This window comes from Hoplias malabaricus, chromosome 2 (assembly GCF_029633855.1).
Source record: "Hoplias malabaricus isolate fHopMal1 chromosome 2, fHopMal1.hap1, whole genome shotgun sequence".
Taxonomy (NCBI): Eukaryota; Metazoa; Chordata; class Actinopteri; order Characiformes; family Erythrinidae; genus Hoplias; species Hoplias malabaricus.
The window spans coordinates 36254928-36282511 of record NC_089801.1 but is presented as its reverse complement, the minus strand read 5'-3'; the positions used below and the strand labels follow the sequence as shown (position 1 = coordinate 36282511).

General features: G+C 43.2%; 1 protein-coding gene across 1 annotated transcript; it reads left to right on the top strand.

The window, feature by feature from the left end:
• Positions 1–6601: 6601 nt before the first annotated feature.
• LOC136676458 (uncharacterized) lies at positions 6602–26582 on the top strand. The gene is made up of 13 exons (XM_066653511.1): positions 6602–6698; positions 8547–8867; positions 9097–9172; positions 17053–17142; positions 17209–17327; positions 20093–20167; positions 20470–20555; positions 21086–21174; positions 21889–21946; positions 25323–25375; positions 25481–25555; positions 25647–25749; positions 25970–26582. The coding sequence occupies exons 1-13, from the start codon at positions 6602–6604 to the stop codon at positions 26195–26197; spliced, it is 1470 nt and encodes a 489-aa protein (XP_066509608.1). The 3' UTR covers positions 26198–26582.
• The last annotated feature ends 1002 nt before the right edge of the window (positions 26583–27584 follow it).

Here is a 27584-nt window from a genome sequence, read left to right as displayed (position 1 = left end):
CATTGTAAGGGAATGGCATGATAATTGGAACGTCCCGCGCCCCCATACAGACATAACATGATGAATTTGTTGCTGTTGTGACAGCATATTTAGCTTTTTGATACCAAAGATTTGTACCTGAACGTATGGTGCCGCTGGGATAGCCTGAACCTGGAAATGACCCAGCCAATGCCGGTGCCAACAACATTACCCACATGATTAACAGTTGATAATCTTTCATTCTTGCTTCGCGGTGTCGCTGACGTCCCTCTGTAAGGTTGGTGCCTTTTTGCAATGCGACACGTGGATCCAGGGTGCGCGTCCCTCGACCTTCACTGCAGTTTCAGTAGTTAGCAGGACTTGGAAAGGCCCCAACCACCGTTGATTCCTCCAGTGCTTACGCCTGTGATCCTTTATCACCACCCAATCTCCTGGTTCTAGAGAGTGTAGCTTCCCCTCCAATGGTTTAGGCAAAGCTGCTGCTGCCTGTGAGTGAACAGAACGCAAAGTTGTTAGTAATTTCTTACAATAGGACAACATGTGATCTTCCAAGAGTCCCATGTCGTCCATGTGGCCTGGTGGATCCAAACCCCATCTCGGTGGCCTGCCAAATAAAATTTCAAAAGGTGTTAACCCCGTTTTATTTCTGGTTCGCATGCGCATATACATCAAGAACAGTGGTAATGCCTTCACCCAATTGAGCCCTGTTTCTACACAACATTTCTGAAGCTTGCTTTTGATTGTTGCATTCTCTCTCTCGACTGCTCCTGCACTCTGTGGATGATATGCACAGTGTAGTTTCACATCAATGCCCAATTTCTCTTCTAGCTGAGTGAGTGCTGTGCTGATAAAAGCTGGTCCATTGTCACTCCCAATGCGTCGAGGAATACCCCAACGAGGAATAATGTGCTGAATCAAAACTTTGGCCACTGCCTGAGCGTCTTGTTTGCTGGTAGGGAAGCATTCAACCCATTTAGAAAACATATCCACTACCACCAGACAATACCTTTTCCCCTCGCACTTGTTGAGTTCAATGAAATCCATCTGTAAATGTTCAAATGGCTCATTGGGTGGAGGATGTGCCCCTGGTGTTAATTTAATGCCTCGAGCTGCATTGTGCTGGGCGCATATAAGACATTTTTCACAAAATCTTTGTGCAAAAATAGTGAACCCTTTTGTGTACCAGATTCGCTGGACTGCAGATACCATAGCCCCTTTAGATGCATGATCTTTCCCATGAGACAATTTTGCAAAATAGGGAAAATAAACAGAGGGTAGGCAAAGCCTACCATCTAAAGCTTGCCACATTCCGTCCTTGAAAATACAGCCTGCTTTGCGCCAAGCAGAACGCTCTGCTTCTGAGGCCTGCGAGGTTAGTTCTGTGTGTGAGAGTGTGAGAGGGTGGGGCTCCGGAACACAGGATTCCTGGAAAAGAGAAAACATTAGGTCATTATCAGCTGCTGTCTTCGCTGCTTCATCTGCAAAAGCATTCCCTCGTGCCATTTCTGAAGTGTCTTTTGTGTGAGCCTGGCATTTAATCACAGCAACAGCTTTTGGCAGCAGGAGTGCTTTTAATAATGCTGCCACCAATGTGTGATGTGCAATGTGTTTCCCTGTGGATGTCAGAAAATTCCTGTAGGACCATATCATCCCAAAATCAAACACACAGGAATATGCATATTTAGAGTCAGTCCAAATATTTACAGTCTTACCCTCAGCCAGTTTGCATGCTTCCGTGAGAGCCACCAATTCTGCTGCTTGCGCTGATAGAGAACTCGGAAGCCTGCCAGAACACAAACACTCATGCAAGGTTACAACTGCAAATCCCACTCTGTTTTTTTTTCCGCAGTCATCACGGGATGCGGATCCGTCCACATACAAATTGAGATCAGCGTTATGAATTGGAACATCAGTCAAATCAGGCCTGGGAGAACACACCTGTGAAATGGCTGCTAAACAGTCATGAGGTTCTCCATCATCTGATGTAGGGAGTAAAGTTGCTGGATTTAAAATTGTACAACGCTGAATAGTGACATTGGGTGAATCGAGCAGCATAATATGATACCGCAACCATCTCGCTGCTGACAAATGAGATGTTTTCTGCTCCAACAAAATCATTGAAACTGCATGTGGAACCAACAATGTCAGAGGGTTGTAAAACACAAGATCTCGGGAAGCTAAAACTGCTCTCTCTGCTGCTGCTACTGCACGCAGACACTTAGGCAACCCTTGTGCTACAGAATCAAGTTTACTAGAGAAATACGCCACTGGGCGCTTACGACCTCCATGCTCTTGCAGCAACACAGAAGTCATGAATCCATTTTTCTCATCCACTGTCTGAAAGAAAGGTTTGTCAGGATCTGGTAAACCCAAAGTAGGTGTTTGTGTTAAAGCAGTCTTCAAATCTGTGAAAGCAAAATCAGCTTCAGGAGTCCATTCAAATTTGTCATGAGTGGATAAACCTTTCCCATGAATTAGAGCAGATAATGGTGCCTCTCGCTCTGCATAATTTAGAATCCACTGTCTACAGTAAGACGTCATACCCAGAAAACTCATCAGCTGTCTTTTAGTCACAGGTTTCGGAATTTGGCAAACTGCCTGCACACGTGAAAAGGACAGTGATTTCCCCCCTGCAGATATGTCATGTCCTAAATAAGACACCTGTTGTTGGACAAATTGGAGTTTTTTCTGACTGACTTTGTGTCCCCCCTCTGCTAAGAAACACAACAAAGCTATTGTGTCTTCTTTGCATGTCTCTGCATTAGGTGAACAAACCAACAAATCATCAACATATTGAACAAGTGCACTTCTCCCTGGGAAAACAAAATCTTCCAAATCAGCCTTAAGGGCCGCATTAAAAATGGTTGGAGACTCCGCGTACCCCTGGGGCAGGCGTGTCCACGTCCACATTTTACCCTTGAATGAAAAAGCAAACCAGTACTGGCTTTCCGGATGAACCGGAATGCTAAAAAATGCATTTGCTACATCAATTACAGAAAAATGAGTACTATTTGCAGGTACCTGTGATAGGATTGTGTGTGGATTTGGAACCTCTGGCACACGCGGGTGAATGGCGGAGTTCACAGCTTGTAAATCCTGTACAAACCTCCATTCATCAGGCTCCCCCGGACCGCGGATTTTTTTCACCGGAAATATTGGAGTTTTATTGGATGCACAGCTGTGCATCAACCAGTCTGCGCTCCTCCTTTTCTCGTTGTTTTTCTCTCTTGGCGTTCAGAATTTTTTCAGCATGCGCTGCATACTTTTCCACCTCTTTCAGTTGACCCACGTCCACATCTAAACAGTTGGTTTCAACACAGGCGCGTAGATCTGGGCGTAATCCGCACACGAAGTGATATTTCAGCTGGCTTTCCCAGGCTGTTATGTCCGCAGTCTCCCAGTCCTCCGTTGGTGGTCCGCCGCCTCCGTGTTTCTTTGTCACTTCCAGGAGGCGGGAAAGAAATGATCGCGCGGATTCGCCTGGTTGTTGCTTATCCTCTGCAATTTGTCGCGGGTCATGTTGGTGCGGATACCTCCCTTTGATGCATCCACAAAATGCATCAAATTTGGTGAGATACGCCTGACCCAACTCTGTCCTGCTGGGTTGAATGTCCGCTCCAGTCATGAGATCTCCTTGCACTCTCGTCCAGTCAACTCCCATCCGTACGGCCAGCACTTTTCCCAGCTCATGCAGGCTCGGACGGAAAGTCTCACAGAACTGTTTGAGGCTTTTGCAGAATTCCTCTCCCCCATTTGTAACCTCGGGGAGAGAAGCGGCCACCTCTTGATCTCAGCAAAAGTCCATGGTCTGAACACCTGTCCGATAGTCTCACCCATCGGAACCTCAAGCATCGGCATGCTAAACTGGTTCATGGCCTCAACTAGACCGGGAATTTCGTCCTCCTCGTCGTTGTCCCTGGAGCGGAGTTTCATGCTTAGTGGAGCAATCTCCTTTTTTCTGGCTTTGGGCTTTACGCTTGGCTCTGTGATTCTCTCAGGCGTGTCTGGAGGGGGAGAGCCTGGGAACAGTGGCTCTTCTCCCTCCTCCGTCTCGTCCTCCTTCACCCTTATCTCTCGTGCTGCCTGAAAGGGAGGGTCCCTTGGTGGAGTCTGCAGCTGTTGAGTGGTTAGTTGCGTTTCAGCGGGTGGAGGAAATGCAGGTGACTGCAGTGGGAGAGGCGGTGCTGAGGCTGAAGTTGGTTGCGTCTCGGCGGGTGGAGGAGCTGCAGGTGACTGCGGTGGGAGAGGCGGTGCTGAGGCCTGCGCTGGGCGATGTGGATTCACGTCCAGGTCCCAGTTGATCTTCGGATAAAGGCCGTACTCAGGAGGGGGTGGAGGGGCCAGAACAGGCACGGGAGTACATGGAAGAACATCACAAACATTTGCACAATGGTTAGATATTGGTGAAGTAACACAAACATTTGATTTAACATCCTCATTAACTTCTCTCTTCTTTGCATTTCTGTTCTTTTTCTGAATTCTTTTATCTGCTTCTCCCTTCCACATTTGTTGCGCCTTACAGTCCGCTACAAACGGCTCTGGAAGTTTTTTACAACACCCCATAATTTTATTTTAAAATAAACCTCAAGTTAATTAAATGAATTGATCAAAATTGAAGGGAAAACCCAACACACATACACATTTTTTTTTTTTTGTTCTCTCAATCTCTCTCTTAGAGATTACTGTGACGTCACCTGTATGTCCCTCTCTAGCGGACTTTTTCTAAAGGTACCTTACTCATTAGAATGTCCTGCCCTAGGAGCTCGTCAGCTCTGGAAACATAACATCAACACCTTACCGCGGTTCAATCGGTGTTCCCTCCTGGCGTCCCTTGTCAAATTCAATATCAGCGGTGCCGGTGGACCCAGAACGGAGCCACCTCCTCACTCTGGAGGCTTCTGGTGGATTGCTGGATTTGCTCTTTTCAATCCGCCTTTTTCCCCCGCCCGGAAGACACCAGACACACGAGATATCCCGGACGAGCCCCCAAATTGTTATGGAAAATATTTAATTACTCTATGTGAAACCAGGAAGGAAAATCGAAAGGTCTATTCTCAAAGAATTCTTTGGGGAGACCAGAGGAATAAGACACACAATCAAAGATTCTCTCTAATCTCACGAGTTTATTAAACAAATCAAGTCATACATATAGAGTCCCAGTCACGTACACCAGCAACGTTTTAACCCAAACATTCCCTTATTGGTGGAAAAATGGTGAGAATGTCCTTCAGACAATTAGACAACACATAACAGCTCAGACCTGTAATTTTCCACAGGTCACCGTAACCACAACTTCAAGCACTAAGGCCTACTATATGACTAAGAATTAATTAAGATTAATCAAAACCCCATATCATTAGTTATTACAACATTAAACATTACTCATTAGTGTTAATCTGCATTTTTCCATTACATCCGCCAGAGGAAGTGACATGTGCCATACGCAGGTCACATGGTTTTCATCAGAACTCTGCAGGTTTTAATGTGGTTTTGGGGCAGATGCTAAATATATTTTTTTACTACTGAAATTATATTTTATACAGAAAATATATATTATATTCAATCAATTTTTAACTATTAACCATTAAAATTTATAACATGAAAATTTATTTCACATTAAATCAAGTTCATTGTACGAATCAGGAGCCAAAGACAGTCAAAACTGTGTGGGTTGGGATTCGTTAAATTAATATTTCTAGTGGAGTGTAGTGGAGTATAGACCTAAGATATATTTGGACAGATTGAAATGAAGAAATGAAAAGTTTTGAATTAAAACTTTTCCAGTCTGAATAGGACCGTTCCTCTGCGACCAAGTCACATTCCAGTGGGTTGTCTGTACCTGCGGGGTTGAAGGACTTTACAACCATGCACACACACATAAGCTAAAACATCAAAGGACTTGAGAAGGACACTTTCAACACATGGCCCCAACGACCCCCTCTCTTCAGGAGATAACCAATTTTATAATGCTTTTAAGAGACAGGAACCTCAAACACAAGGAAGGGTTATAATCCCGCTTGGGACAAAGTGGCACCTCAATGTCTCAATCCTTATCTCGAACCACTAAACAGACAGCCCAGATGGTCAAACTGATTGAACTCGGGTTAACCTCTCGTTAACCAACACATGGACCAACAGCGACACCAAATGGACACTGGCGAAACTACGCCTCGCTCGGAGTCGCCGTAAAACAATAGCGGAAAATAATCAAACTCTGATTATTTGTGTATAAACCGATGTATTAATGTCACTTTCTGTACCCTCAGATGAATGCCTATCTCCTAATGAAATGTTGTATATTGTGAATTGTTTCTATCATGAAAAGAAGTCCTACCTCTGAATAAGAGAAAATGGATTAATATTTTACTTTTCCAGCGTGTCATCATGAATTGGACGTAAAACAACGTACTAAAGATGGAACCTTATGTAAATGTCTGATATTAATAGTCCAATGTACTCACTGTTATATGTTGATAACAGGTATAAGAATTTCGATACGCGAAATTCATATTCTTTATGTGTGAATCAATGATTCAAACCCCCTTCGACTCTCTCCCCCTCGCGAGAGTCACGTGAGACTGAATTTGTGTCCAATCAGAAAGAGGACTCCTCCCGTTAAGGCATGACCACGCCAGCCTTGAAAACACAGAGCAGCCCAACGCAGTTCAGTTCGAAGTTCAACAGAGTTACGAGAATTCAGTCCCGAGAGCTCGACAGAAGTAACGAACCACGAAAGAAAGCGGAAAAGAGAGGACGCCGACGACAACAACAACAAGGAGATCCGAGAAAATCTCAGACTTCAGAAAAAGCTTATGAGAGACGTCTCGAAATTAGCTAAGAGTATGAAGTTTTACTAATACGTCGAGTAATTTGAATATCTTCTTTTCTTTTAATCGTGTTTATGTCTTATAACCCAATCTAAGTTTAATCTCACGACTGATCGAAGCAGGTGAACTTATTCGTGGCCAGAGTAAGGAAACACTGCCGAGATACCAAAAGGTCTCAGAATAAGTAAGTTTATTGAAGCGATTTTCAGTTCTGGAACTGCAGCAACCAGCGAACCTTTCGTCTAAGACGTCCATATTTTGGACTCTCCCACTCTGGACCGAAGGCCGAAGAGAGGATCCTGCCGCCTGCGTCATCACACTCCGGGTACGCCCGAGACAACTCAATCAACGAAGAAAGACCTCCACGCTAACTCAGCCTGGATGCTTCTGCGGTAAGAACCGCGAGACTAAGTGAGACGCCTCCACTCCCAGGACTTCAAAGAGCCTCTGCATCCAAACGAGTGGTGAAAATCGACGAAAAAGTAAGCTAAACTTATGCATTTCCAGAGCTGAAAACCGAATTAAGTTCTTGATAAATTTTGTATTAATTAAACCTTAGCTAGTAACTTTAGCCACAAGTCAGAAGCGCCTAGCTCAAATTTAAGCTCGAATCAGTTCCCCCTGCCGGACACCGTGAGATTACAAGGTTGTGCTATGTTAATTAAATACTTCTCTTTATTAATAAAACTCTCATTATTTGAAATCACAGTGTTTGCAATTTGTTTATTATTTTCCTGAAAATCCTGACGTACTCATTTAGCATGATTATTATTCATTCTCAAACTAATTATTAATGTTTTAATTGCTTAAGCCAATTATAAATCGTAATTAATTTCATTAAGTCAAATATCAGAGATTGGAGGAGTTTGAATAAGGTCAAGGCTATAAAACAAATTATAAAAATATATGTATATGTTACACTACAGGAGCATACACAGAATTTAGTGGGGTACATGTGCACCCCAAGATTGCTAGTCATAGCGGCACAACGGGGGGTTTAGTAAAAAAAAAAACACTGTTGAACACTATGTAACCCTGGATTACATGGCTTTGGGGGCATTTAAATTATATGGATTAGCACAAAAATTCCATAACATTTAGATTTAAAGGTTTCTTTGCTGAGCATATGTTTGATGGGCTAGAGACAAAAGCCTCTCTCTCTCTATCTCTTTCTCTCTCTTTCTGGTTCTCTCTCTCTCTCTCTCTCTCTCTCTCTCTCTCTCTCTCTCTCTCTCTCTCTCTGTAGGAGGTCACTAGTCTGAAGCTGTAGAAGAAGGTGACTGCAAGCACCAGTGAGTCAAATGTCCAAATTGATATTGACTTGTTATTGTTTCCTGTAACAGATTTAACTGTGAACATCGTGGTGTGTGGGCGGCACGGTGGTGCAGCAGGTAGTGTCGCAGTCACACAGCTCCAGGGACATGGAGGTTGTGGGTTCGATTCCCGCTCCAGGAGACTGTCTGTGAGGAGTTGGTGTGTTCTCCCCGTGTCTGCGTGGGTTTCCTCCGGGTGCTCCGGTTTCCTCCCAAAAGTGTCCGTAGGTGTGAGTGAATGTGTGTTTGTGTCTGTGTTGTACCTGTGAAGGACTGGCGCCCCCTCCAGGGTGTATTCCTGCCTTGCGCCCAATGATTCCAGGTAGGCCATGATTCCAGGTAGGCCCTGGACCCACCTTGACCCTGAAATGGATAAGTGGTTACAGATAATGGATGGATGGATTGTGGTGTGTGTTTTCCTTCACAGAGTTTAAACTCATTGGACCCCGTGGTGGTGAATATGACTCTGGCTCTGCTGCCACTCTCTCCTGTCACCTGTCTCCTGAAGTCAGTGCTGTTGACCTGGAGATCAGGTGGTTTAAGTGGACGGAGTGTGTTTGTCTCTATAAGAACAGACAGGTGACAGAGGGGCGGGGCTACGAGGGCAGAGTGAGTCTGTTCACTCAGGAGCTGCAGAGAGGAAACGTCTCCTTACAGATCAGAAACTGCACACCGTCAGATAGAGGACATTACCTGTGTCAGGTCACTGATGGAGACAAAACAGAGGAGTGTACAGTAGCAGTGTGGGGTAAGTATCTCAGAACTCCCCTCTGTATGAACTCAGCCTCCTCACCAGTGTCTCATCTCAGAATAAAACATGAAAAGACAGAAGTGAGAAACACAGATGTTCAGAAGTGAGTTGTGTTCAAAATCAGGAGGTAAATCACACAGAGGATAAATAATGTTAATGTGGAGTGAAGGACAGACGGAGCATTTCAGTAAAATAAACAGTAACTCTGTTTCTGATCTCCACACAGCATCTGGAAACGCTTCCCCTAAACCCCAGAGATGTACAGACCCTATTTCCAACAAAGTTGGGACACTGTGCAACATGTAAATAAAAAAGAAAATGCAATGAGGTGCCAAAATATAGTTAAAATGATAGTCAGATCTGCCGGAGTCATTAGCCACACTCTGGAAATGTTCACATTTTCTGCTTTACAAACACCAAACAGATTAAAACTAATTCCATCCCTTTACATTTTTCTGAGTAAACGACCGCTCACCTGTCTGTCTGGACACTGATTGATGACTGTTGAGCTCCTGCTCCATGCTTCAGACCAGCTGCCCATGCCCCAGCCACCACCAAGTGCCTTGGAGCTGCCCCTACACTGAAGTTTTCACAGACTCCTAATTATTATTACCAGTAGATTGACCAGAGGAGGATAGGTCACCCCTTGTGAGCCTTGGTTCCTCCCAAGGTTTCTTCCTCAGCTGAGGGAGCTCTGTTATACTGGAATTCTTTGAAGCTGTTTTGTGACAACATCAGTTGTAAAAAGTGCTATACAAAGAAATTTGATTAGAATTTTTGATTTGCACCTAATTGCATTTTGTTTTTATTTACAGGTTGCAGTATCCCAATGTGTCTCAAACACCTCTGCACTGTATTGCTATTTATTATGAGTTTAAATCATGTACTGTACTGTAAATTTTTAGCACAATCTACAGTTTCAAAACTGATTAGTTGTATGATCACTTTTAAAAGAATATTTCAATCCAAATAAAAACATTTAAGTTTACAACTGTATTTTTCAATATTTGAGCTGGGACCCATGGAGTTGTTAGTGTTTAGCATCACTTATGATTTAACATTTCCTGTGTCATGAATTACTTCGGTTGTCATGTGCGTAGAAGCACATGGCCCTTTGTTTTGTTTTGTTCTTGTCTGCCTTAGCTGCACCCTCTCATGGTGCCTGGTAGGGTCTCCCAAGGCAAATTGGTCCTAGGTGATGGGCCAGACAAAGAGTGATCCATAAAGACACAGATGAAAAAGACAACGAGGACACAGCCTCCCTTGCCCGGAGCAGGGTTACCGGGGCTTCACCCTGGAGCCAGGCCTGGGGGAGGGGCTCCTTGGCGAGCGCCTGGTGGCCGGACTTTCACCTATGGAGTCCGGCCGGGCTTAGCCCGAAGGGGATACATGGGTCCACTCTCCCATGGGCCCACCACCTGTGGGAGAGGTAGTAATCCGGGTCTGGTGCATTGTGGATCGGGTGGTGGTCGGGGTCGGGGGCCCTGGCGTTCCGATCCTCGGTTACTGAAACTGACTTTTGGAACATGGAACGTAACCTCTCTGGTGGGAAAAGAGCCTGAGCTGGTGCGCGAGGTTGAGAGGTACCGACTAGATATAGTTGGGCTCACCTGAGAGGTACCGACTAGATATAGTTGGGCTCACACAGTATGGGCTCTGGAACCAATCTCCTCGAGAGGGGCTGGATGCTCTTTCACTCTGGAGTTGCCCAGGGTGAGAGGCGTAAGGCAGGTGTGGACTTACTCATAGCCCCCCGGCTTAGTGCCTGTACGTTGGGGTTTACCCCGGTGAACGAGAGGGTAATTTCCCTGCGCCTTCGAGTTGGGGAAAGGGCTCTGACTGTTGTTTGTGCTTATGCACCGAACAGCAGTTCAGAGTACCATGCCTTCTTGGGGACCCTAGAGGGAGTGCTGGAGAACACTCATTCTGGGGACTCCATTGTTCTGCTGGGGGACTTCAACGCTCACGTGGGTAATGACAGTGAGACCTGGAGGGGCGTGATTGGGAGGAACGGCCCCGCTGATCTGAACCCGAGTGGTGTTCAGTTATTGGATTTCTGTGCTCGTCACAGTTTGTCCATTACGAACACCATGTTCGAACATAAGGGTGTCCACAAGTACACCTGGCATCAGGACACCCTAGGCCGCATTTCGATGATCGATTTTATAGTCGTATCATCTGACCTGCGGCCATATGTTCTGGACACTCGGGTGAAGAGAGGCGCTGAGCTGTCAACTGATCACCACCTTGTGGTGTGTTGGATCAGATGGCGGGGGAGGATGCCGGACAGACCTGGCAGGCCCAAACGTGTGTTGAGGGTTTGCTGGGAACGTTTGGCAGAGGAACCTGTCAGAAAGATCTTCAACTCCCACATCCGGCAGAGCTTCGACTGCATCCCGGGGGAGGCTGGTGACATTGAGTCCGAGTGGGCCATGTTCCGGACCTCCATTGTTGAGGCGGCTGAACGGAGCTGTGGCTGCAAGGTTGTCGGTGCCTGTCGGGGTGGCAATCCCCGCACTCGGTGGTGGACACCCCGGGTGAGGGAGGCTGTCAAGCTGAAGAAAGAGTCCTATCAAGCATGGTTGGCTCAGGGGACTCCGGAGGCAGCCGACAGGTACCGAGGAGCCAAGCGGCTCGCAGCCTCGGCAGTCGCTAAGGCAAAAACTCGGGTGTGGGAGGAGTTCGGTGAGAACATGGAAAACGACTTTCGGTCGGCTCCGAGAAGTTTCTGGCAAACCGTCAGGCGACTCAGGAGGGGAAAGCAGTTTTCCACCAACACTGTATATGGTGGGGGTGGGGAACTGTTGACCTCGACTGGGGACGTCACCAGACGGTGGAAGGAATACTTCGAGGATCTTCTCAATCCCACCAGCACGTCTTCCGCAGAGGAAGCAGAGCTTGGGGACCCCGGGGGGGGGGGGGGGGGGGGGGGCTCGTCTATCACTGGGGCTGAAGTGGCCAAGGTGGTAGGGAAACTCCTTGGCGGTAGGGCCCCGGGGGTGGATGAGGTTCACCCCGGGTTCCTCAAGGCTCTGGATGTTGTGGGGCTGTCCTGGTTGACACGTCTTTGCAACATCGCTAGACATCGGGGGCAGTGCCTCTGGACTGGCAGACTGGGGTGGTGGTTCCCCTTTTTAAAAAGGGGGATCGGAGGGTGTGTTCCAACTATAGGGGGATCACACTCCTCAGCCTCCCCGGTAAGGTCTATGCGGGGGTACTGGAGAAGAGAGTCCGACCGATAGTTGAACCTCGGATCCAGGAGGAACAATGCGGATTCCGCCCCGGTCGTGGAACACAGGACCAGCTCTTTACCCTCGCTAGGATCCTGGAGGGTGCATGGGAGTTTGCTCAACCAGTCTACATGTGTTTTGTGGATCTGGAGAAGGCATTCGACCGTGTCCCTCGGGGTATTCTGTGGGGGGTGCTCAGGGAGTATGGGGTACTGGGCTCTTTGTTACGAGCTATCCAGTCCCTGTACAAACAGAGCAGGAGTCTGGTTCGTATGGCTGGCAGTAAGTCCGACTGGTTTCCAGTCGGAGTTGGACTCCGTCAGGGCTGCCCGTTGTCACCAGTTCTGTTCACAATTTTTATGGACAGAATTTCTCGGCGTAGCCAAATGGCGGAGGGTGTCCGGTTTGGTGGTCTCAGGATCCCATGTCTGCTTTTTGCAGATGATGTGGTCTTGTTGGCTTCATCGAGCTGGGCCAGTTTGCAGCCGAGTGTGAAGCGGTAGGGATGAGGATCAGTACCTCCAAGTCCGAGTCAATGGTACTCAGTCGGAAAAGGGTGGAGTGCTCTCTCCAGGTTGGAAGTGAGATCCTGCCTCAAGTGGAGGAGTTTAAATACCTCGGGGTCTTGTTCACGAGTGAGGGAAAGATGGAGCGTGAGATTGACAGGCGGATCGGTGCAGCGTCAGCAGTAATGCGGGCTCTGTACCGGTCCGTTGTGGTGAAGAAAGAGCTGAGCAGAAAAGCAAAGCTCTCGATTTACCGGTCAATCTACGTCCCAACCCTCACCTATGGTCACGAGCTTTGGGTAGTGACTGAAAGAACGAGATCGCGGGTACAAGCGGCTGAAATGAGTTTTCTCCGCAGGATGTCTGGACTCTCCCTTAGAGACAGGGTTAGGAGCTCGGACATCCGGGAGAGACTCGGAGTGGAGCCGCTGCTCCTCCACGTCGAGAGGAGCCAGTTGAGGTGGTTCGGGCATCTGGTTCGGATGCCTCCTGGACGCCTTCCTGGAGAGGTGTTCCGGGCATGTCCAATGGGGAGGAGGCCCCGGGGCAGACCAAGAACACGCTGGAGAGACTATATGTCTCGACTGGCCTGGGAACGCCTCGGTATACCCCCGGAGGAGCTGGCGTCGGTGGCTGGGGAGAGGGAGGTCTGGGTTTCTTTGCTCCGACTGCTTCCCCCGCGACCCGGACCCGGATTAGCGGTGGATAATGGATGGATGGATGGATATATTTTTTTTTACCCCCCCCCATTGTTTGAAGAACAAAATTGTAAGTTCTGGGATGAATGTCTTTTAATTCCACTTTACATGACTGGCTATATTGATTAATAAAGGAGATTATTGCACATGGCACTGTGCCTTGAGTAACACGTTTACTGTCTGGTGGAAACTAAAAGAAAGTAGTGGTCATGTCACGCCCTCGTCTCGTAACCTCTGTTTTCCCCGGTCATGTGCTCTTTTAGCACATGGCTATGTTTTGTTTATGTTCTTATCTCCGTCCTTGTCCCGCTTTTTGTTCCGCCTTCTCGTCTGTGTCATGTGTTAACCCGTCCTCCTCGTTATCTGTCCAGGTGCGTCTCGTCTATGTTGTGTATTTATGTCCCCTTCCATCACTTCCTGTTGTCGTTCATTTCATATTGTATTGTTGCCCAGTCATGTCGTGTTGTCTCTTTCCCTTTCCTATTCCAGTCGTTTTGTTTTCTAAGTCATGTTGTTTTGTTTCTTTCCTACTCCGAGTCAAGTCTTTGTTATTCCCAGTTAAGTCGTTTCGTTTTGCTTCCTGTTCATGTTGTGTGGTTTCTTTGTTTTGATTAAAGTATTTGTGTTTTAGCAAGTGCGTCCGCCTCTGTCAGTCCGCCCCGTGATCTGTGACAGGTCGGCTTGTGTGCCTTGTGCTCTGGCTCTGAGTTTCACTCGTGGAACTGTGGAGTTATTACAGAGAGAGCGTCATTGCGTGTGAACTCTCATGCGGGGAATTAGCACTTGGCTGAGGGGGCCTTGGACCAGTTTCTGCTACACCACTGTGAGTTGACATTAATTTACTATTAAATGGGCTGCTTATTTTTTAATAAACGCCAAATAAGAATATTGAAACAAAAATAATTGGTTCATTGTCTCTAAAATCTTAGTACCTTCTTAATTGGAAGGTTGTGCCTTGCTGCAGAGAGCATAGTAAACATAAACAGCAGTTGGCTTAATTAACCACAATTACAAGTAAATATACAGCCTGTAGGCTTAGTCCATTTTTTAATACAGAAGATTATTTTAGAAACAAATTTAACAGAAGGCTCAGCTCTAGCAGGTGAACTTGCTGCTGTTGTGGTCAGTGCTGATATCTGTTGCGCACATGTGCTGAATGTGGAAGGGAGGGAGCTGAACGCAGGTCACCAAATTAACACAAGATACACATTAAGAAAATAATAATTACATTACACAAAGTTTGTTCAAGTCCCAAATCTTGAGTCCAAGTCAAGTCTGTGGTATTTGAAGGCAAGTCTCAAGTCAAGTCTGAAGTCATTTTTTGAGCAACTTCAGTGCAACTCAAGTCCCCATCTTTGGCACCTCCTGTAAATCCAGTTTATTATTTTAATGAAAATGGTTCAGATCGACCTCTCTGTGTTCTTCTAAACTTTCCTTTGTTCTCCTGAACATTTTGGTCTGAGAGCACAGATGTTACTGATGACCCCAGGTCTGAACTGAAAGTCTAACGGACGGAGCTGCAGTAAATAAGAGAGACAGGACTTTCTCACACTTTACAAATAATACATTGTCTATAGTGTTTATATATTGTGTACAGTCAAAATTTCATCTTTTTCTTTCTTACTCCTTGATGAATTGAATTGTAAGTGAATGTTGTGTATTTCTACTGAAAGTACTGGATGTAGTTTGTGTAGTTTATAAAGTCAGAGGAGAGTTTTAATCCAAGTCAAGCTCTCACATAAAATCCAGTGTCATCAGTTACTCATGCTTTAAACTAAGCTGGAAATTGGAGCTTTAACCCTCCTTCTCCCACCTTCTTTCCCACAATGCAGTTCTGCATAATACCACTGCACTTACAGACAGTGAAGTTTACTGATGAGCCTCTTGCTCCAGCCTCTTACACTTCATCCTCTACTTCTGGAGTCATAACCAGAAACAACCCTGAAATGGGTATCAGGTGAAAGAAAAAACTAGAATAAATTAAAAAACATATCCACTGAAAAAAATCTGTGCAGAGTTTATTATTTGTCATGACATTTTGTTTATAAGATTAAGAAATACACATAAATCAAATCAGGTATTGTAGGTAAATAACAGAAAAGCTGTTCAAAAGAATATTCTTCCCTTACATCACTACTGGTATTCCAATATTTAAAGTTTGATTAAAACTTTTGAACAACTTGATGGTTTTGGAGAACAGCAGAAATGGTTATGTGCCCTATGGGGCGGAAATATCATAATCTGACTTGTTCAGTTGGTGTTGAGGGTTTCGGGTGTGTACACACTGCCTCTGCACTTTTAATTGCTAATCTACACATGTTTCTGTAGAAAAATATTTTTGTTTTAATCCCTGAAAACTTCATCTATTCATGAAATCTTCAAATTATATTATTTACTTTTTACAGAGAGGGTCATCTCATAGAGACGCCAGACGTGAGTGTAGCTGAGTGGAAGAGAAATGTCTGCTCTGATGCTGCTGTGTTGATTCTTTATGAAGAAGCTGTTTGTTGTAGAGACTGAATGTATTGAGCTGTAACTTGAAACTTCTGCACTGTGTGTAGTGCTCACAACAGCTTGGAGAGACTGAGAGGGCATTTTTACAATCACACACACACACACAAATATTTGATCTACACACTGTTACCGAGAGTGGTTTGGAATATTTTAGACTGATCACTTTTAACAGAATCCGAGTAATGTCCCAACGTGTTTGTGAGAAGGATGTTACAATTGAAGTGTGGAGGGTACGGCTGAAGAAGTGAGGGTTCACTCAGCAAGGAGCAGGCAGGACTCAAAATAACTCATTCCATGATAATTTATTCAAACATAGCACACATGATGACGTCACGATAAGAGGTACCAAGAAAGAAAATAAAATAATTAAAAACAGCGAGTTAGAACTAAACAAACCTAGTTTGTCCGTACTGCAGACCTATCTACCTTCACTGGCTACTAGTCATGTGTCGGTCGCGAACGAACCGGTTCAAAGAGCCGTAAGTGAACGATGAGAGCCAGTTCCCGTCTAAGACCGAGCCATTTTTTTTCTAAGGCTTGTCATTCAACCAATCAGAGAACAACAAGCACGCTCCAACACTCCACCCCCCCCCCCCCCCAAGCTGAGACACTTGGTTTTCCCGAATGCCAATCTGCCTTCCAAAAAATAGTTGAAGAAAATGTTAAATCAGTTAAATGTTTGTTGACAGTTGTGGTTGTTTTAATCACTACCGTTGAATGCTGCTGTTTCGCACTTTGCAGAGTATTTGTTTATTTTATTACCCAGAAATCGATTATTATTTAATTTAATAAGCTCTTTTGTAATACCTACCTTTTGGGTTCCATTGGCTATACTTCAGAGTTTACAAGTGATTTTTATTAAGGTGTTTAAATAAAAATTCAGTTATTTATACCATTGAATGTGTGAATGCAATCAGTGAGTTATTACAATACAGCCATAAAACAATTGGCCATTGCAACTCTATTATTTTTAATGTTGAACAATAATATTTTGTCCATATAGTCACTTAAAATCTAGGTAATATTGTTCTGTACGAGTGGAAATAAGCGGTAAAACAAAGAGCCATTTAGGAGCCGAAAGAGCCGGCTCTTTATGAAGAGCCGAGCCAAAAGAGCCGGCTCCCCAAAGAGAACCGAAATTCCCATCGCTACTGGCTACCGCAGCCAAATCACCCTCCTTTTAGTAACTTAGCCCCACCCCTCTCTTAATTGGACTAACCAAACTCTGGCAAAGGGGTAACAAAGTTACTTACAGGAAGACATTTATTCCCTACAATATAACCATTAACAGATATCCCCGGCACATCTTATTCCGGATTCACTGGTGAGTATTTGTACCTATGTACATAGTTTGTTACTTTTTTACTTATTTGCTTTTTCCCTTTCACAGGTTCCCAGATCCAGCTCTTCCCTCCCCCTCTCTGTACGTCACCGTGGGCCCTTCGGCTAGCACAAAGAGAGACGGGAAATTCGTCGCAAATCCCCCAAGAACAGGACCTGAAACACAAGGTAAGTAATAATACCAGTGTACATTCCTTAATGTATATTCCACAGTCTTGGTGATGGGGCCAATTCACTGACCTCATCACAAATGGTGAATGCACTGAGAGAGAAAGGGTCTAAATCTGTAATTATGTAATCTACTGTACTATTCCCAAGAGGTGAACAAAATGTGTATCTTCCTAAAGAGCCCCTCATGTCCTACCATTGACAATATACTGTCCCAGGCTTTGACAGAGCTGCAGGAGGGCTTTACCGCTTCTGTTTATTATGAAGTCATGGTTGTTTCTGTGGGGATAGAGAGGACTGTTGTTAATTAAAGACATTTTCTCAGTTATGAAATGATCATTTTGTGTGTATATGAAGTCAGGTTGTGTCCCTGTTCTCACATTCAGGTCCCCACAGATGACACCGTTTCCCTGGGCCTGAAAATGGCAGGTCTCTTTCTCCAACTCAGAAAACATAGCTTCGGAGTAGTAGAGCGACTCTGAGGAGGGTGTAAATGGCAGAGAGGAAACTGTCCTTCTGTGAGCAAGTTATAGTGTTTCTTTTTAAGACAAATCTAATGTTCACCTGCTTTTAGAATGTCTATAAATTGATGAAGATCTGATTTGTACCAGATTTGAACTGTTCCCCCTGAGAATCGACCCTGACGTACTGTGCTCAGCTTCTGGGGCTGTATTTTAATCTCTCTATAATTTTTAGGACAGTGAGTGACCACATCAGCCTTGCACCACGTCTCCTGTAGGATGATGATGTCAGTGTTTTTGGTGCGGTTTTGGAATTCCCTGTTTAAAGTTTTTAGGCCAAAGGCTGAAGAGTTCAAGACTTGGATATTCCACATAGAGCTTGAAAGGGATGCCATTTTTGTTTCTTTTCCTTTTTTTTGTTTTTCTATTGAAATTAAATCAACTAAGAAAATATGTACATTTCTATTAGCATTTTATAAAACAAGTTTTCAACATGTAAATGTAACTCATATACAATCTAATTTATTTATTTTTGTCCCCATTTGGAGTTGTCCAGTCTTTATTCGAGTCTGGTGCAGATGCACTGCAGTAACTGCTTGGCCTCACCCAAGTCTAGAGTGGTGTGGACTCCTCTGAGGGCGTCAGCTTAGCTGCGCTGCTGCTGTGGGCTGTGTTTCTGTGACAGTGGGGCTTCTGTAGCTCTGCTGTACTGTTGGGTCTGGTGAGCTGATGGAACGTCTGGGTGGTGGAGACCGAGGTGCAGGTCGGACAGGTGGGGTGTGCTGAGGAGACTGAGGCAGGTTGTGGTGGTGTGGCTGGTGTCCTGGCTGTGGTCTTCGGGGGAGTGTGTGTGTTGGTGCTCTCTGCTTTGTTGAATGCTCTCCTCTACTGTACATGGGATTATGAGCTTTGGACACGTGTCGACCCAGTGGCACACCCTTAAACGTTTTGGCAGACATCTTGATAGCTTGTCTGTTGAAGTGCACGTGATCATACAGGTGGTGGGGAATGATGCTGGAGTGGTGGGTCAGGTGCAGGTTGGGATCATGGCACATCCTCTAGAGATCTCTACATGGGGGCTGGATGGTGGCTGGATGAAAGTCCTTGTGAGGCAGGAGGGTGGACATCAGTGTTGGCATTGGGAAAAGCCTCTGCTGCTCTCTGTGCGGCTCCAGAGACCAGTCCACCAACTCTCTCCTGCTCGGCTCTGAGGTTGTTTGTACCTGTGTGGACGAGGATGATGGTGGTTGCCGAGGATGTGGTTAGAGAGGATTGTATGAATGTCCCTCGTTCTTGGACGCCATATTTATGACGTTTTTCTTTCTGGGAAAAGTTTATTTTCTTCTAAGAATTTTCTGTTAGAGTCTATAAGGTCCGCGATGTCAGTGTCTCTGCGTGACTCACCTGATCTGCTGGTATTGACATCTTGGGTTGGTGTAGTAGGAGTTTTCTCTGACAGGTGTTTTGCCTGCTTTTGGGGGCTGTGGCAGTGATTGAGACTGTCTCAGTGTGTTCTTTCTGTGTGGGGGCAGTGTCTGGGTGTTGTCTGGTTTAGTGCTGCTAGGAGCAGTCTCTGTGATGTTCGGGGCAGGTTGTGCATGTTCCGTCTGGGCAGTGTGTTTGGGGGCTGCATGGGACTGCAGCTGTGCTGTGAGGGACTCTAGGACAGTGTTGTGCTGGTGTATGTTCTGTCTGAGCCCTGATAATTCTGTATTCAGCACTGTCCTATGTTCTGCTAGCTCATTTCTCAGGGCATCTTTTTCACCACGCTGTCTGTGAATGTCTCTCCTCAGCTCCTGCACTGTGACCCTCAGCTGATTTGGGCCTGACTGAGCTGATCTCTGAGGTGTCCAATGTCTAAAATGGTGGAACTGTGGGTTTGTATCTGCTCCTTCAGTCCTACTAGCTCTGCCTCTAACAGAGAGAGACTGTCTCTGAGCTGAGTTACAGTGGTGTGGAGGTGTGGGCCTAGGAAAGGGTCAGTGCTGGGTCTGGGGGCTATGTCTTCTACAGCTGTGGTGTGGCTGTGGGGGGGCTGTGATTCTCCTTGTGTACTGAGTGTTTCAGATGGGACAGTCAGGTTGTGATATGCTGTTCTCTCAGTTTCACACTGTGCTTTGAGCGAGGGAAAGGTCTCTTCACAAGGTGTAAGTGCAGCTTTGTTTCCTTGTATTACGACTGTCCCGTTTTGGTAGAAGTTGACTGTTAGGAATTTTCTATCTGGTTCTTTCTCATAGTTCTCAAAGATGTAAATCTGATGACCTTTGCTTATTCCATGTTTTGTCACATTTATAATGTTTACAGATAGAGGTGTGCCACACGTCTGTGCGCTCGGTGGAGAAGAGCAGTGGGTGGTGATGGTTTTCCTGTGTTGTTCTGGTAGATTATGATTTGCTATTTATAATATTCTTTATTGATGTCCTCTCAAATTTAAATTATGAAATAATGATCAATTTATGTTCACTGTTAGTGATATTTGAGTTCTAGGAATTTTCTTGGTTCATCTCATTTTAAAATAAAAAATAGAAGAAAATTCAGGAGCACATCTGAGGCATGACCCTAAGTTGGTAACTGGGAAACTTCTTTAAGAGAAAGGAAGCATTACGTTCTATAAACACTGTGCTCCCACCTACTGCTCCACTCCATTCATGTTTATTTCTTCTGTGTCCTAATATTGTCAGCACTTTGGATTCTTGAAAAGTGTTTTATAAATATACTGAGGGGGAGTGGCCGAAGTCCTCTCAACAGAACTGCTGCCAACACAACGGTCAGTACGAGAGACTCTGGATTATTACACACATAAGAACTATAGACTTCATACATTTCACAAAGCCATCAGTTGGAAAAAGAATGAACACATATAGAAAAATTGTATTCATTCAGAATCCAGAATGTGCATCCAGAAGCACAGCAAAAACCTAGAAATGCATCAGACACTCAAGTATATCCAGACACAAAAAAGTAAACGCAGACACACCAGAGCAAATACAGACTCACAAAAGTAAACTCAGCCTGTGGCCCCAAAGGCTATAAATGGTCTTATCGTCTCTCTAGTCCGCATGGTTAGAGTCAGGATGCAGTGTATTGCCAAAAGTGAGTAAATCAGGAGCGGACTCCCATCACCTTGATGCACAAACCCTTGCCTCAGAAATCAGATGGGTGTTAAAGGTCACAGGATTCACACACAGAGACAGAGCGAAAATCACATATGAAAAAGAAAATGAATATGTTTAATGATAAAACCAGTCCAAAAGAAGAATACGGTAAAGTTTTTTGTGATGTTTCTCTTTATTTTAGAGAGAAGAGCTGCGGGATCAAAGCACAGTGCCTCAGAGAGGAGGGTTCAGAGGCAGAGGCAGGGGGAGAGGAAGAGGAGGACTAAACAGGTACAAGGCTCTGTTTATATGAAATAAAACTGTAGTGTCTAGTTAGACAGATCTAGCAACAGCCCCATGCAGTGAATTCCACTACAGAATCCTGTCTGTTATTATTTCAGTGCCATCTGAGAGTCTGAAGGTCATAGTCAGTCAGTGCTGTTTTTTTTTGGCTTGTCCCTTGCATATAGAGATTTCTCTGGATTCCCTGAATGATCCCAATATTTGAATCCCCTAAATCTTTACTATTTTTGGATGATTCATTATTCTTGAATTTTTAAATTATTTGCCTTTGCAGTTTTTTCACAGTAATGAAAAAGTAAACACAGTAAACACCTCCCCATCTTTACTTCTGAAAAGCTCAGCCTCTCTAAGATGCTCTTTTTGAAACCAGTCACTGTCACTGACCTGTTGCCACTTCACCTCATTAAATTTCTTAGCACTACACAACTTTACCAGTCTTTTGTTCCCTGTCCCAACTGTTATTGGAGAGTGTTTCTGACATCAGATTCAAAATGGGCAAATATCTTTCAATATACTTAAACTTCCAATTGACATGTTGTCTTTGTATTGTTTTCTATAATGTATAGGGCTTAATCATTGCACAGCATTGCAATCTGTTTTTATTTACATTATGTCCAGCATCCCAGCTTTTCCAGAAATGCAGTTTGGATATAAAAAGTGTAAAAAGAAATCATTGTTTTTCTGTTTTTAATCATATTTCAGGGAGGCTTTTACAGCGAGACATCAGAGAGGAGGCCAGCCATTCACATTAGACAGAGGGGTAAATTTGAGTATTAACCTGTTTGACTTATGTTTGTTATTCAGATTCACAGGTTTCAGGGTTTCCCGCAGAAAATCGGTTAGTCAAGGTGGTACCAGGGCAACAACCTTTTAACGTTATTTACTCTTTATTTATGAATTAACAAAGCAGTTGAAGTGCAATAACAGTTACAATGCTAGTAAACAACATCATGAGCAATAAAACCCCTAGTGTGCTACAATATGGAAAGCCGTTGGTCTCCAAACGTGTTGGATTCTCCGTGTTAACACGTAGCATATAATTTTGTGTTAAGACGCTAAGGTATTATGGAACGCCGTTGGTCTCTAAACGTGTTGGATTCTCTGTGTTAACACGTAGCGTATAATTTCGTGTTAACACGCTAAGGTATTTACGTGTTAACGCGTTATGAACGTGTTAACACGTTAAGTTTGTGTATTTCGTGAATCATGATTCTTTACTGCCACCTACTGGTGTATTGCGTTATTGCTGAAACAACATAAAGCCTTAACTTACCAAATAACGGAAACATTCCAGTGTTTAATGTAATGAACAATGTTTTTTTTTTTTTTATGAGATTTTACATAACCATTATACATATTTAAATATAATACATTATATTGTTGAACGAGGGGTTTATATATATATATATATATATATATATATATATATATATATATATATATATATATATATATATATATATATATATATATATATATATATATATATATATATATATAAACCCCTCACTTCAACCACCACAGAATTTACTGAATTTTTAATTCAGATTTTTTGGTTCAATTCCATTTTGAAGGAGATTTAACCTCTCAAGTTTTTAATGTATATATAAAGTAGATACACATAATTAAATAAAACATGAGTAAATTAATGTAACTTTAAACATATTATACATGTTTACAGAAAGAGGAGGATCTGGAATTGTTTATATGAAATACGGGTTTGTATTGACACCATATTTTTTTTAGCAGTATGCTATTAAAAAATGCACATAATTTATCAGTGTGAATGAATTACGCCTCAGTATGTCACACACACTGTGAGAGAATAGTGGCTTGTTTGATATAAAACTATGAAAAGCTTTAGAGCATGTTATGAATTAAGTTATATAATAATATGCATGTTTATAAATTAAGTTATTAAACACCAGATTATTTTATTAATAATAATAAAAAATAAACTTCCAGTTGCTATGGGGATCAGCTTACTAGTATTGCTGTCTTCACACTGCTCACGTAGGGCTCAACGTAGCCATAGGTCAGTGCTTCGCTCACTATGTTATGAATAATTCAGATGAAATGTAGGGACTACGTTCACAAAGGATTTATGTTTCGTGTCAGCTACAGTGTATGATGTAAATCCCATTATGAATATGTAAATACGCCCGGATTTGAGGCCTCCCATTGGCGAAAACCTTAAAAAGCGTGTAAACGTGTAATTTTTGGTCACGTTATCGCGACAAAATTGTACGTGTTAACACGCAAAATTTTAATAACGTGTTAACGCACATGTGTTCACACATTTAGAGCCCAACGGCGTTCTATAAGGTATTTACGTGTTAACGCGTTAAGTTTGTGTATTTTGTGAATCATGATGCTTTACTGCCTCCTACTGGTACATGGCGTTATTGCTGAAACAACATAAAGCCTTAACTAACCAAATAACGCAAAAATTCCAGTGTTTAATGTTCTGAACAATGTTTTTTAATTCAGATTTTTGGTTCAGTTCCATTTTGAAAGAGATTTAACCTCTCATGTTTTTAATGTGTATATAGAAGTAGATATACATAAATAAACAAAACATGAGTAAATTAATGTATCTTTAAACATATTATACATGTTTACAGAAAGAGGAGGATCTGGAAAGTTCATTTCACTATGGGTTTGTATTGATACCGTATTGTTTAGCCGTATGCTATTAAAAGAATGTACATAATTTATCAGTGTGAATGAAATACGCCTCAGTATGTGTTTTACACACAGTGTGAGAGAATAGTGATGTTTGTTTGATATAAAATTATAAAAAGCTTTAGATCATGTTATGAAGTTATATAATAATATGCATGTTTACAAATGCTAAGGTATTAAACACCATAAAACGTCTTTTATTGGGAAAAATAAATTTCCAGTTGCCATGGGGACCAGCTTACTAGTATTGCTGTCTTCACACTGCTCACGTAGGGCTCAACGTAGCCATAGGGCAGCGCTTAGCTCAGTATGTTATGAATAATTCAGATGAAACATAGTGACTACGTTCACAAAGGATTTATTCTTCGTGTCAGCTTCAGTGTGTGATGTAAATCCTATTATGAATATGTAAGTACGCCCGGATTTGAGGCCTCCCATTGGCGAAAACCTTAAGAAGCGTGTAAACATGTAATTTTTGGTCACGTTATCAACAAAAAATTTTGTGTTAACACGTGGATGTGTTCAAACGTTTAGAGCCCAATGCCATTCCATACTACAACAACTTTCTCCTAACTAGAAGATCTCTAAAAAAAAGTCGACTTATTGAGTGAATCGAGTGCAGATTCAAAACATTGTACACACAGCTGCGGGGAAACTCAGACGATACACAACTCGCTTTAAACGCTGGATTATCCCTGAGGGCAAGGAGACGGCGGACCACTGTTGGCCCACTGAGCACTGAGGGCAAAGTTGGAGGTCCACTAGTGTTTTGCACTGCGTTTTCTGGGCGGACCGCTGGTGATTAAACTGAATTTTAGACAAAATGCTACATTTTAGCACTTTTCCATTCACAGTCCAATTTACATTTTTTCCTTCATTGTGTTCTTTTGTTATTCTTTATAAATAAGATTAGTAAATAATTTAAATCCAGCACAGTGTCAACATTTTTATCATAAACTCAGGCTTATACACATTATTATATCTCTCTTATATAGTTGTTGGTGATATTTATATTAGTTAGTTTTCCAGAATAAAAGTCTCTGTGAATGTAAAATCTGTTTGAGGAGATTATAAATGAGTTCTGTTCTGTACAGGACAGTAATCTGAGTGCTCAGATGGTGGACTAGCAGTGGTCTACAGTCAGTGGTGTGCCAGCAGACCGATATATGCTCACTGTCTGGGATGCTTCAGAACACGTGTTTGTGACTGAAAACACAAAAAGTACTTTGGAACTTTGAAGGATTTCTTATTGAGTGTTTACAATGGGGGCAGGGGTGGAGGGGCTGGATGACGTTGTCAAGGTGGCTGCAAAAACTGTGAATCACTGCGGGAAACCCTTGTTTTAAACTGAAGAATATTCACAACTCTCAGTAAGAAAGGGAGCTTTACACTTTGTTTATACTTTGTGTCATCTGATTTGATGAAAACTGAAAAGATTAATTTGTGTTCAGTTTGCCGCGACAAGGGGAACAGGGAAGTTGGAAAGATATCAGAAAATAAGAAGGTATGTGGATCTCTACAGAAACCCTTCAGTGTTCCGCACTGCATCATTAATTCAGTACTGTTTTAATTAATTTGTTCCTCTAACTCTCTTTTCTTCTGAAAACAGTCAGACACCAGCATCCTTTCCTGGAACAGTGCTGACTGTGTCACTGCCCAACGCCAAATCACCCACCTCCACTCTGTGAGTACTGCAATGTTTTCACATTACGTTCACAAGGTTTATAAGATCACAAAAGTTGGTTACAGATTCTCTCTCTCTCTCTCTGGGTAAGGTCTGGTGGTGCTGGTGTGATGCTGAGAGGAAGGTTGTCTGCAGGGAGACTTTCACCCAAGGGCATCCAGCTCCGCTTCAATTATAAAGCCTCCACCAACCAGGTGATTGACCACACCCACAAACAGCAGAAACACCACCCAGCTCCACTAGAAACATCCAGCTCACCTTGTACAACCGCCCCCAGCCAGATTACTGTGTACGGCTGGAGTGAGACAGAGTAGGACAGAGTCAGAGAGATCAGAGTGGATTTATTCATATCAGAGTCCTGAAGAACACTGTAACTGTGTTCCACATGTTTCTAATTTCTTCATTTATCTCCAGACTGGAGTATCTCTGCACGACCGCTTCACAAGCCTGAGGGTCAGAGGACGAGGTCAGAGAGGAGGGAGAGGGAGAGGAGAAATTAGAGGAGGAGGAAGAGGAAGGGGAGGACTAAGAGGTGGGATGGTCACAGCACGAGGAGGAAGAGCTAGAGCTCGAGGAGGAAGGGCAGCAGCTGCAGGAGCTCGTGGAGCTGGAAGAGCCGGACGAATGGTCATTCTTCAGTGATTCCCACAATCACAACAACAACAGCTCTCACAAATGAGGTCATAGTTCACACTGCTCTAAAGGTGCAGGATGTAGAACAGCGCCATTCTTTTCAGTTTGAATTTGAGATGGTGCTGGAAAACTCTAACATATTGCTGTATGTTCCTCTGATGTAATATTTCTGTTTGTAAACTGTGAGAATTTGAGTTATTTTTAAACTATTTATATTTACAAATGAATGTTTTTAGTATCAAATCTTTCATATAATTCTCAAAAGTGCCTCAGTGTAATGTACATACATTTTTATTTGTTTACATGCTCTACATTTGGATATCGCCAGTGAGACAAACAATTTTTATTACATTTTACAAAAAATATTCATATGTTAAACTGTGTGATGTGAGTACACGCCCATTAAAGTCACCTGTTTTAAAATGATGTGATGGTTTTATTCCTGATCTGTGTTCACTGAATCCAGTCAGAGCTGCTTCTGAACCCAGTGCTTTTCAGGAAGGCTACAGACACACAGCGATAGACTACAGCAGTTACAGAAGATGAATGAGTGAAAGAATAAATTAAAAGTTAAAATAATAATTACAGTGTTCATGTGTAGTTCCTGAAGGTCAAAGAAATGATCAAAAGTGTTTGTTGCTGACTGCAATATTTAAAACATCCTGCACAGTGATAATGTTATTTACTTGGTGAAGCTGTTAAACTTAGACACGACTGAAGAGAAACTTGACTGTTTCAAAGAAACTGGACCTGAATTCTTTTCACTTGGTGTTTGAAAATATTTCCTATAGGACATGAAGAATAATACAAACAGAGCAGTCACAGACAGCTGTTATCCCCAGCACCGCACCGCAGTAACAAACCTGAACATAAATATAAAGACCACAGAGATCATCATGATTAATTATTTAATAATCATAAAGTAATAATAATAAATGAAAATATCATTGCTTGTAACGTAATGTTGAGAATTGCATACTTTAGTTACTTATCAAATAACTTTCCATCAAACTAAAGAATTTATTAATGGTCTATGGTCTCATTTAATGTGAAGTAATGAAGAATTTGGAAACAGGGCTAGAATTACTCTCTCTCCCTCTTTATAAATGAGCTACTTACAATCACTACTCAATGTTTCTTCATAGTGTTTTACTGTAAAATGGTGACTGGGAAACTTCCATCAGAGAAAAGAAGCATTATGTTCAATTAACACTGTGCTCCCACCTACTGCTCCACTCCATGACGCTAGAGGGCGCAGCTCTAAAACTACTGCACTCTCTGGAGCTCCTGCTCTGAAGACTCTCCAGCTCTGCAGACAACACTATATCATTCTGATTCATGTTATTCATATTGTTATTATATATTCCGTCGTTTCCATTGGTTTAATTAATTATAT

What these genes read in the sequence shown, in the direction of transcription:
- LOC136676458 (XM_066653511.1), top strand. Translation starts at nt 6,602, where the DNA reads ATGACCACGCCAGCCTTGAAAACACAGAGCAGCCCAACGCAGTTCAGT. An exon ending in GTGTACAGTAGCAGTGTGGG is followed by an intron (nt 8,868 to 9,096) that starts GTAAGTATCTCA and finishes ATCTCCACACAG; the next exon opens with CATCTGGAAACGCTTCCCCT. An exon ending in CATTCACATTAGACAGAGGG is followed by an intron (nt 21,947 to 25,322) that starts GTAAATTTGAGT and finishes ATTTGTGTTCAG; the next exon opens with TTTGCCGCGACAAGGGGAAC.